At 44.4% G+C, this 11674-nt stretch overlaps 1 protein-coding gene and 1 pseudogene across 4 annotated transcripts in view; both read left to right on the forward strand.

The window, feature by feature from the left end:
- CYFIP2 (cytoplasmic FMR1 interacting protein 2) overlaps window positions 1–11674 on the forward strand; it is a 142926-nt gene that overhangs the window by 60322 nt on the left and 70930 nt on the right. For all 4 annotated transcript variants that reach the window (XM_064376481.1, XM_064376484.1, XM_064376482.1 and 1 more), the window contains 5 exons: window positions 518–671; window positions 2295–2451; window positions 2988–3084; window positions 4800–4876; window positions 9969–10077. In XM_064376481.1, the coding sequence (XP_064232551.1) occupies window positions 518–671; window positions 2295–2451; window positions 2988–3084; window positions 4800–4876; window positions 9969–10077 (594 nt within the window). The remainder of the gene's footprint in view (window positions 1–517; window positions 672–2294; window positions 2452–2987; window positions 3085–4799; window positions 4877–9968; window positions 10078–11674) is intronic.
- LOC105719511 (bifunctional methylenetetrahydrofolate dehydrogenase/cyclohydrolase, mitochondrial-like) lies at window positions 5995–8091 on the forward strand (annotated as a pseudogene).

The following is an 11674-nucleotide window of genomic DNA, read 5'->3' on the forward strand; positions in this document are numbered from 1 at the left end:
TCCTCAGAATGTTAGTGCTGAAAGGGACTGGTGTGAGAAGGCATCTGGTCCAACCCCCTCATGTTACATAAGACAACTGAGGCCCAGAGTGGGGGCTTTGTTGCCTAAGGTCACACAGCAAATCAGCAGCAGTGCCTGGCCTTGAACCCTGGTCTTTTGACTCCCAGTCCAGTGCTCCACCCATGGCATCTGTGGCCCTCTGGGAAAGCAGGGAGTGACTCCAGGGTGACACGTAATGAGGTACTCCTCTGATACACACACCCTTGGCCAAGCAGAGCAGGGAGCTACCTGGTGTGGCCAGGTCCACTGGCCCAGGAATGCCATGGGGCCCGGTTTGGCCATGAAGGTTTTCGCAGTTCCGCATTTATTTCTCAAACCTAAACTGGTGCTTCCTTAAGACAGTGCTTTTTAAGAGCAGATATCTGCAGAAATAAATACATAAATACAACATGAAGCAACCTTTTCCCCAGGGTGGAGGGCCAGCTTCTGACCTTCTCATCTTGCTTTCTTCTTCAAGCTCTACATGGTGCGGACCATGCTTGAATCGCTCATTGCAGACAAAAGCGGCTCCAAGAAGACCCTGAGGAGCAGCCTCGACGGACCCATTGTCCTCGCCATAGAGGACTTTCACAAACAGTCCTTCTTCTTCACACATCTGCTCAACATCAGTGGTGAGCTGCATCCCACCCCCGCTAAGGCATGGAGGGAGGGGATGAGGGCTCTCAGAGTCACCGAGACCACCAAGCCAGGCACTGCAAAGGGACATGATTGTTGACCGTAAGGGGCACATATCACCACCAAGGAAAAAACACACACACTTCCCAGTGGGCTTTTGGAGTTAGGAAACGCCAGGCTCAACTCAGCTGTTCTGACCTAGCTAAATTTGTCCGGGAGATACCTGTGGCTAATTTGTCATAAAGTCCTTAGTAGAGCGGGATCAAAAGCAAGAATATGCACATACACATAGTTGCTAGACTTTTGCTACTCAGCCTCAGCAGAGCACTAATTAGTACTTGCTGCTGCCGGCAGGGGAGGCTCTCAAGCCACTTCCCAATCCTTTGTCTGTCACACTTCCTCTCCTTTTAGTAAGAGGTATGGGCCGGGTGTTGTGGCTCATGTCTGTAATCCCAGCACTTTGGGAGGCTGAAGTGGGTGGATCACCTGAGGTCAGGAGTTCAAGACCAGCCTGGCCAACATGACGAAACTGAAAATACAAAATTAGCTGGGCATGGTGGTGCATGCCTGTAATCCCAGCTACTGGGGAGGCTGAGGTAGGAGAATTGCTTGAACCTGGGAGAGGTGGAGGTTGCAGTGAGCCGAGATTGCGCCACTGCACTCCAGCCTGGGCGTCAAGAGGGAAACTCCATCTCAAAAAAAAAAAAAAAAAAGATGTATGTCCGGGACAGAGGAAGAGTAGTATCTCAGGGACATGAGTCATGTCTGTCCGCATTGAAAAAAGTCATCATAACAAACAGTACAAATTTCTCCATTAGACAGTAGCCAGGGAAGTGCCTTCAAGGCCTCAAAACTGCATGGGATCTAGGAACTAACAAACACACATAAGGGGTCAAGCCACAATCCAGTTGAAAGCGGGCACTTGGGGGCCTATCTTGACAATGTGTTTGTATAATGAAGTATGATGAACACACTTTTTTTGTTGTTGTTGTTGAGATGGAGTCTCTCTCTGTCACCTAGGTTGGAGTGCAGTGGTGCAATCTCAGCTCACTGCAACCTCTGCCTCCTGGGTACGAACAGTTATCCTGCCTCAGCCTCCTGAGTAGCTGAGATTACAGGCCTGCACCACTACACCCAGCTAATTTTTTTTTTGTATTTTTAATAGAGACAGGCTTTCGCCATGTTGGCCAGGATGGCTTCAAACTTGTAACCTCAAGTGATCTGCCTGCCTCAGCCTCCCAAAGTGCTGATATTATAGGTGTGAGCCACCGTGCCCAGTCACGAGTGTACTTTTCATGCTTAGATTGCAGGTTTTCAGGATGGCTTTGTAGGAGGGTAATGGGAACTATAGGGGCATCTAAAGCTCTAAAATGTCACTGCCTCCTCTTCTCTCCCGCCACCCCACAACCACTGCCTCTCAAGCTTAACAAATACCATTTTCCAAGTAGATGTTAGGTGTGCCTTTAAGTAAAAGAGAGCAGGATCTATTAATCAATATTAAGACCTGCTACGTACCTAACACAGTGACAATAACAATAAAAATTAATAAAAACCATAAGAACTAAGATCTTTCAGCGCTCTCTAAGTGTAACCCAAGGCTCGTTCCCTTATACTTTCAGAAGCCCTGCAGCAATGTTGCGACCTCTCCCAGCTCTGGTTCCGAGAATTCTTCCTGGAGTTAACCATGGGCCGACGAATCCAGTTCCCCATTGAGATGTCCATGCCCTGGATTCTAACGGACCATATCCTGGAAACCAAAGAACCTTCTATGATGGAGTAAGAGGCAGGATTGGGCCAGCAGGTGGCTCGTGGAGTGCAAGTGGAGGGCAGTTTGCCAGGGAGCTCCTTCTTTCCAGAAGGAGGCACTAAGTTGAAAAGAAACCAGGCCATGTGCCCCACCATGGGGAGAACTCAGGCCAGACAGAATCATTTAACTCAGCCTTGTAGATAAATTCTGAAGTCTCCCAGCCCAACTGTCCTTCCTATGTCTTGTCAGCCTCATAACAGCTATGCTCAGAAAATAATCATCTCAGGATCAGGAAGCTCGTATTCTTAACTGTCACCTGATGTCTTTTAGTCCCAGATGAATGTTTACAAGTCTTGGTTTTATTTGCATCTCGGACTTTTTATTTCTTTGGTCCGACTGTAAAGTAAGTTGTTCCTAAGTGGTGGAGGCTCTGGGAACATCAGAGACAGCTGAAAGATGGTCTTTTCCTGACTCTGAACTTGTTTCTATTTCCCAAGCAAGTATAAAACTGTCTTCCTTTAGGGGGGTCATTAGGAAGCAGCTGGCTGTGTTTTTCCCTCTCCAGGTATGTCCTCTACCCTTTGGATCTGTACAACGACAGCGCTTACTATGCTCTGACCAAGTTTAAAAAGCAGTTCCTGTACGATGAGATCGAAGCTGAGGCAAGTGACGTGCTTCTCTTTTTCCTCCTTTAATCTTGTTCCACACTCTGGATTTTTCCAGTCTTTTGCTATTAGCATGAATTAGGAGTATGAGTGACTTGTTCTGGAGAGGAATCTCTGTGATCATGGCCATCAGAAGACCTGTGCAACCTCTGAGGGCAGAAGTACAGACACCCAGCTCAGGGCCTGCTGTCTTTCTCTTCCCACGCCCAAACTCTGTGCTGCACCATAAAGGGCTTCATGTGCATGTGTATAGATACCCAAGCTCTGCCTGCCACCTCTGCTCAAAAACAGTGTCCAGACCTAAAACCTGTGATCACACACACCCATAGTGCCATCCAGAGGTGAAACCAGGGAAGACAGCACATGGCCCTGGAAGAGGCTTGAGCCACCTGTATAAGGTTCTCAGAGCTAGTTCTAGAAGGGGAGAATGGGACCTTAGTGCACACACCCATCGTGACCCTATAGATTCTTTGCCTGGAGGGAGGTCCACTGATGACCCTTGAAGCACAAAGTGCAGGGCAGAGGCCTCAGTGACCTAGGGCTGAGGAAAGCACTAAACACAGCGCTGTGCTTTGTGTTCTGCATACCATTTGGGGTGTGAGATGAAAGATATGAAAGTTTTTTGAGTTGTTAACCTTATGGGGCCGAGGATCTGGTGAGAAAAGAATTGAAGGTTAATCACGTATATATTAAATATAAAAGACTTAAAATATTAAATATGATAGTAAATATGATCTGTTTCCTTTGACGTTACACTCTTACCTAGTTAAGAGAAGGCAGGTAAGAGTGTAACCTTTACCCTGTCTCGTGGTCATTTCCTGCTCTTGCCATTTTTGGAAGATTTGGTTTGATTCTGTGTCTGGTGTGAATTCTCTTCCCACCTGAGCATTACAGTTTATCACTGATGATAAGACTGAAATGGCAAGACTTTATTCATTGAAAACCAAAGAAATTTAAGCAAAGTTTGAAGGATGGGGCTTTTAAATGTGACTATCAACTTCATAAACAAATTTGCAGCCAGGTGCAGTGGCTCATGCCTGTAATCTCAACATTTTGAGAGGCTGAGGCTGACAGATCACCTGAGGTCAGGAGTTCGAGACCAGCCTGACCAACATGGTGAAAACCTGTCTCTACTAAAAATACAAAAATTATCTGGGCGTGGTGGTAGGTGCCTGTAATCCAGCTACTCGGGAAGCTGAAGGAGGAGAATTGCTTGAACCCAGGAGGTGGAGGTTGCAGTTAGCCAAGATCACACCACTGTACTCCAGCCTGGGTGACAGAGCTAGACTCTATCTCCAAAAAAAAAAATTGCAAAGTAAAATACATTGAAAAAAAATAAGTCTAACAGAAGAGATGGATGGGGAGGCTGCCAAGTTAGCAGGCAAATATGAGCACTGACAGGTTCTGATGGTCTGTCTGTTGCATCCCCCCAGGCAGATGGCCTTGGAACAGCTGAGGAGGGGGGCCATGGGGAGGTCGGTTCCTCAGTAGCCTTTTTGAACTTTGCCTTGTCTGTTGACTGACTGAGGACCCTGAGAGCAAGGGACCAAACCTCCCAAAATTAGCCACAGAATCTTCTTTTTCCCCTTCAAAGTGTCTTTCCCCAGAATGCATTTCGGGCAATCCTGCTGGACTGGCCTCTTTCAGTTGGCTGAGTTTCTGTGATAAAGCTGAATGGGCACCAGTAATGTTTCCTGCTTCCTCTCTACCAGGTGAACCTGTGTTTTGATCAGTTTGTCTACAAGCTGGCAGACCAGATCTTTGCTTACTACAAAGCCATGGCCGGCAGGTAGGAAAGCCCTAGAACTGTGAGTACCAAACTCTTAAGACTGCCACCCTGGAAGACGTGACTTTCTGTTGTGAAACCTTCCTTCTTCTTTAGCACCTGAAGAAAACAGAGACGTTCCACGGGCCCGGACTGGGTGCTGACATAGAGTGGAAAGAAAACTAGGCAGATAGGGTGCTAACCTCACACAGCCTGCAGTCTAGCAGGAAAGACAGACATTGACTATAGGCCGATGAATGCACAGTGACAAGGAGGTTAGATGCTCTCCAGAGGGAAAAGCTCATGGGAACATATGACAGTTAAATTTGAACAGTTAAACCTTTGGGGCGGGGAACTAGAAAGGCCATCTTGCGGAACTGGTGTCTGAGTTCTTATCCGAAGTTGGTAGAAGTGAAGAAAGTAAAACTAGGTGAAGGACGGGACAGGAAGTTGCAGGCGAAAGGAACTTCTTGTGCAAGGCCCCCGTGGCGGGAGTTTAATGAGAACAGAATGCCAACCTCCCAGGGCTGTGGGAGGATTCCTGTGGATTCATGCATGTCAGTGTCTCCTCACCACCACAAGAGGGGGCAGGCTGCCTGACGTGGCTGGGGAGGTGGGCAGGGCCAGAGCACACCAGTTTTGTAGCTGCTTCTGCTAGGAGTGGAATGCCTCCGGATGGTTTCAAAAGTACCACAGTGACCCGATTTGATTTTTATTTGCTTTTGAAAGTTTACTGCCTTAAGAATATAAATGTGTGAAGAATGAATTGGAGAAGAATGGGTATGTGCAAATCAGACGGGGCCAGTGAAGAAGTCTGGATCAGAGATGTGTCCGGCTTAGAGGCTCCTGGGTATTGCCAGTATATGTTGATTTCAACCCTCATGAGTTCTTGGGTTTCAAGAACCTGTAACAGCACTGATCAAGGAAAACCTCAAATTTTATATATAGATATTTCCATTCTTTTTTTTTTTTTAAACGGAGTTTCGCTCTTGTTACCCGGATGGAGCGCAATGGCGCGATCTCGGCTCACCGCAACCTCCGCCTCCTGGGTTCAGGCAATTCTTCTGCCACAGCCTCCTGAGTAGCTGGGATTACAGGCACGCGCCACCGTGCCCAGCTGATTTTTTTGTATTTTTAGTAGAGACGGGGTTTCACCATGTTGACCAGGATGGTCTCGATCTCTTGCCCTCGTGATCCACCCGCCTCGGCCTCCCAAGGTATTTCCATTCTTATTGGAAATCCAAACATATCAACCAGTAATTCCAAGGATATTTCCTTACCTTAATAAATTTTCTTTCTATGAAAAGGATTTGCTTCATTTTGCTTTTAACAGCCAGAGTAGCTCTAATATATTTCAAATAGGAGTTGATGTGCATCACACCCAAGTTTCTGTTAACATAGGCTGTGCATTCAACAATGTGACTCTTAAAGGCTGCAAAGTATAGAAAGCACGCATGTAGGGCCCTCCCGGCATGGTCACTGGCATGGGCTATGCCCGCGCCTTCGCTCATGTCCATGTTGGCTGCCTGACTGCTGCAGTCTGTGCACAGATGCTCCCTCCACCCTCGCCCCTTCCACCCTGTGGCAGTTTGAAATGAAGGTGTGGTCATTTCTGGAAGGAAACTGGCCCAGCAGATCAAGCAGGAAGGTCAGCAGGAGGTGGAAGAGTGGGTGGCCTCAGGCAATAAGTGGCCACACCTGAGTGTGATCCTCTTTGTCGAGAATCCTGCAAGTCACTCCTATGTCCTCAACAAAACTAGGGCAGCTGCAGATGTGGGAATCAACAGTGAGACAGTTGTGAAACCGGCTTCAATTTCAGAGGGTGAATTGTTGAATTTAATTAATAAACTGAATAATGATGATAACATAGATGGCCTCTTTGTTCACCTGCCTCTTCCAGAGCATATTGATGAGAGAAAAATCTGCAATGCTGTTTCTCCAGACAAGGATGTTGATGGCTTTCATGTAATTAATGTAGGGCGAATGTGTTTGGACCAGTATTCCATGTTACCAGCTACCCCATGGGGTGTGTGGGAAATAATTAAGCGAACTGGCATTCCAACCCTAGGGAAGAATGTGGTTGTGGCTGGAAGGTCAAAAAATGTTGGAATGCCCATTGCAATGTTACTGCACACAGACGGGGCACATGAACATCCTGGAGGTGATGCCACTGTTACAATATCTCATCGATATACCCCCAAAGAGCAGTTGAAGAAACATACAATTCTTGCAGATATTGTAATATCTGCTGCAGGCATTCCAGATCTGATCACAGCAGATATGATCAAGGAAGGAGCAGCAGTTATTGATGTGGGAATAAATAGAGTTCACGATCCCATAACTGCCAAACCCAAGTTGGTTGGAGATGTGGATTTGGAAGGAGTCAGACAAAAAGCCGGTTATATCACTCCAATTCCTGGAGGTGTTGTCCCCATGACAGTGGCAATGCTAATGAAGAATACCATTATTGCTGCAAAAAAGGTGCTGAGTCTTGAAGAGCAAGAAGTGGTGAAGCCTGACGAGCTTGGAGTAGCCAGTAATTAACTACTGTGTCTTCTGTGTCACTAACAACACTCCAAGCCAGCTCAAGAAGCAAAGCAGGCCAATAGAAATGCAATATTTTTAGTTTATTCCACTGAAATTGTTTAAAGTGATGCTTTGTATTTATTAAAAGCTTAAATGGGTGGGTGTTTGTGCACACACCTGCAGTACCTTGCCAGGGAGCATTCCACTATCATGCAGGGTCATGTGATCTAGCCAAGCGCAGCCATTAACCTAGTGGTGAACATGGGAGACATTGTCGTACGGAGAATGGACACTTAACTTTGTGACACCCTCAGTTAAACATTTGCCTTTTCTAGGATTGCTTTTCCCAAGTGCTGTTCCAATAAGAGTTGATACTCATTTTAGGTACCAAACCTTTTGAGTTCAGCTGATCAAACCAAAGGAAAAGTGTTGCTAGAGGAAATTAGCAGAAAGGTGAAAAAGAAAAAAATGGTAGTAATTGAGTAGAAAGAAATTAATTTATATATGTGTTGATTGGTAACCAGATTTATCTAAATAGAACTGAATTGGCTAGGAAAAAAACCTACATGTTAATTGTTTTCCTAAGCTGTCTTTTTGAGGCTTAGTCAGTCGTTGGGAAAATGTTTAGGATAGTTCCTTGCTATTAGTCCTCAGTTTATGTTTGTTACCCGTCAGTAAGTTCTCCCGATTTTAGTTTTCTAGGATTGAAAGGCTTCTTTTATACATTATTCATGTATATTGTCATATTTGTTTTTTGCTATATACTTTAACTTCACTGTTAAATTTTTGTATTGTATAGTTTCTTTGGTATATTTTAAAACCTATTTTTGAAAAACAAACTTGGCTTGATAATCATTTGGGCAGCTCGTGTAAGTTTGCAACTTACTTTTCCACCAAAGAACTGTCAGCAGCTGCCTGCTTTTCTATGATGCACCCTGTTGACTTTTCCAGAAAATTTTTAAGAGTTTGCATTAATATTGAATTTAATCAGACTTTTTGATTAAAGGTTATTTTTTTCTTTTTTAATAAAAAAAGAAAAAAAAGAAAGCATGCATGTAGGATTTCAGAGGAAGCAGAGAACACAGCCTTTCACAAAGTAGTCACTTAACAGGCATCTGTGGATTGAATGGGATGTGGTTCTAACAGTGAGTTGGGCTTCTGGCTTCTATAAGACAATTCTGATTCCAAATATGCTGTTTCATCATCTATATAAACAGACTGAGGTGTGTCAAACTCTGGGTCTTCCTTCATCTGAAATATGGGCTTTTATCTACACCCTTTCCTGTAAGATCAGTGATTTTTTTAAAGTATGGGAAGTTGAGGAGGTTGAGAGATCTGGAGAAAGCCCAGGAGGAAAACAATGAGCTAATGAGCTAGGTCAGTCCTGTTTATTAGAAATGCCATTTGGCCACAAATGTGAGCCAGAGATGTTGTTTTAATTTTTTTTAGTAGACATATTTTAAAAAGGAAAAGAAACAGGTGAAATTATTTTAATAATATATTTTATTTAACCCAACCATATCCAAAACATTGTAATTTTGACATATACTCAATATAGAAATTATTTGAGATTTTTCTTTTTTTTTTTTTAAGTCCTCAAAATCCAGTGTTTATTTTACAGTCCATCTCAATTTGGGCCAGCCACATCTCAAGTGTTCAGTAGGCACATGTGGCTGGTGGCTACTACTTTGGACGTGTAGATTTAGATGATGTCTCTTTCTTGCATAAAACCTTTAAATGACTTTTAGTTATGTCTGGAATACACCTAGCCTCTTTACTATGGCCTGTGTGGCCCTACCTGGCCTGGCCCCTGGTCTGATGTTATAAATTCATCTTGCACCATGCTCTCAAGCCTGCACTGTACTTGATCCACACTGGCCGTCTTTCCTTTTCTCAAACATAACCAAGCTCATTGTGTCAATGATAGTCTTCCTCTAGATCTTTCCAATTTTATCATTCAGGTCTCTGTTTAGCAAAACTTCTTTAGAGAGACTCTGCCTGACTTCCTAACTCCAAATGGTCCCATTTTATTATTTTCAAAACACTTGGTACTCTGCAATCCATGCCTCAGTGTGAAAGATAATAACACTCCCAGCTTATAGGGTTGTGGTGAGATTTAAAATGACGTGTGTGTGTGTGTGTTTCAAGTGCCTGGGAAATAATAAACACTATGCAACTCTTACCTATTATCTGAAATTTTTTCATTCCTCTGTTTGTGTTTATATTATCAGTCTTTCCTCACTAGAATATAAGCTCTATGAGGACAGGAACTTCGTATTCCCAGTACCCAGAATGTTTGCTGGGATACACCAAGCATGCACTCAATTGGGTTTGTGGTAAATAAATAAGAGGAAAGTGGCTCAACTTCTATGTTGCCCATCTTTAACTCAGAAACTCTGTTTCACATATTGAGCTGCTGTGACTGAAAAGAAATTTGAAGAAAATTGTCCAGAGCAGAAAACAATTCTACTTAAGATATACAAGCTAGTGCTCTGTGGGTAGATACCATGGTCTGAAATAGATGCACTGGGGCAGTTGAGAGTCATTCACTGTCTGTTTACTGGTCTTGTTTAACTTTTATCTCTTCCAGTGTCCTGTTGGATAAACGTTTTCGAGCTGAATGTAAGAATTATGGAGTTATCATTCCATATCCACCGTCCAATCGCTATGAAACACTGCTGAAGCAGAGACACGTCCAGGTATGGTGAGAGGAAGTCACCATGGAGATTCAAGGAGCAGGAGAGAGCAGCTGTGAAGTCAGCATAGAGATCAGAAATCAGGCCTGGGTACTGTCTGCCCTGCATGCCCGGTGTGGGTTTCTGAGCTCAGGTGTAGCACAGCCTCAGAATCTCACAAACTGTACGGGGGCATTGGGCTTCCTTTCGTTCAAGTCCTGGGCTTCTCCACCCATCTATAACCGACCTCTCACAAGTCATGACAATCAAAGCTTTTGTCTTCTCATCGTAAGCTGCAGCCCACTTTTTTCAGTTGGGACTGCCGCTCAGAGATGGGTAAATCTGTCCCTGAACAGGGCCCAAGTGCTGCTCTAAATGAGGAAGACGGTGGCGCTTTTGAAAGGAAAGCATATCAGGGCAAATCCACAGTAGAAACTGTTTTTTTGTGTGTGTGCAGAGTTGGTTTCTATTAACATTTGACCCTGGATATAGAGTAAATGTTGCTAGGAACTGAGAAACATCCCCATTTAACAATGTTAATGTGAGGCAGACAGACAACAGAAGAGATGGCCCGGCAGATGTCGAGCCCTCCTCCCAGAGCCCTGCTGTGGGCCAAGCAGGTGGCAAAATGGCCTTTATGCTGTGATATCCGTGTGCTATTATGTGGTCCTGGTCTTTGTGAAAGGGCCGGGCTGAGGCCAAGACCGTGCCAGAGGTGAAAAGCAAAGGATTCATCTCAAACTCTGGACATTCCCTTTGCTATGAGAAATCCAAGGGAAATGGAGAATCGTTAAGGGGGGAAAAATAGAATCTTTACTTCTGCCGACAGCAGGGGCTCAATGAGAGCTTTTCCTTCTGCCTCTCAGAAGATTACTGCTATCCATTACAATGCAGCCAGAATTAGCCACAGGATATTAAATACTAAGGGCTTTATGTGTGCATGAGATGACTATAAGGGGCCCTAGTTGGTTGGTAGAAAATTTATGCCAAAAGAGAAGTAGAAAAAATAAAACACTTAAGAATAATCATTTGGTACCTAGCAAAGCGCTGTGGACACAGCAGGTACTCGACAAATGTTCATTGCCCTCTACGTAGCATCTGCAGTAATGCCTGCATGTACCCCAGCAGAAAGTACCTTAAGCTATATTTTCCATCCTGTAATCAGACTTTCATTCTCTTGTTTTTAAATTTTCCCTCATGAAGGCACAAAGTGGGCCCTTGCTGAGGCGGCTGCTGTGCTCTGGTGACTGAATTGAGCACAGGAAAGATGCAGGAAGAACCTCAGGGCTAGATTTAGGATGTCAACAGAAACATTTATGGGAAGCCAGAGCCTACCCAGAGCCCCTTCCCACAGCCTGAGTGAATCATATTTTTCCTAAACTTCCTATATTTCAAGCCTACAGGGAAGTCGAAAGAGTAATACGATGAACACTTATTTACCCTGTAGCCAGATTTGCAAGTATTAATCTTTTACCATATTTTATTCACATTCTCTCTCTCATGTATGTATTTTCTCTCTAGCACTTATACAGTGTGTGTGTGTGATGAATATACATACTGCTGTTCTTAACTATTTGAGAGTTTAAGTTGCTAATATGACATTTCACCCCGAATGCTTCAG

The sequence above is a fragment of the Aotus nancymaae genome, unplaced genomic scaffold (assembly GCF_030222135.1).
Source record: "Aotus nancymaae isolate 86718 unplaced genomic scaffold, 86718_ANA_hifiasm-v0.15.2.pri h1tg000015l_0, whole genome shotgun sequence".
Classification (NCBI taxonomy): Eukaryota; Metazoa; Chordata; class Mammalia; order Primates; family Aotidae; genus Aotus; species Aotus nancymaae.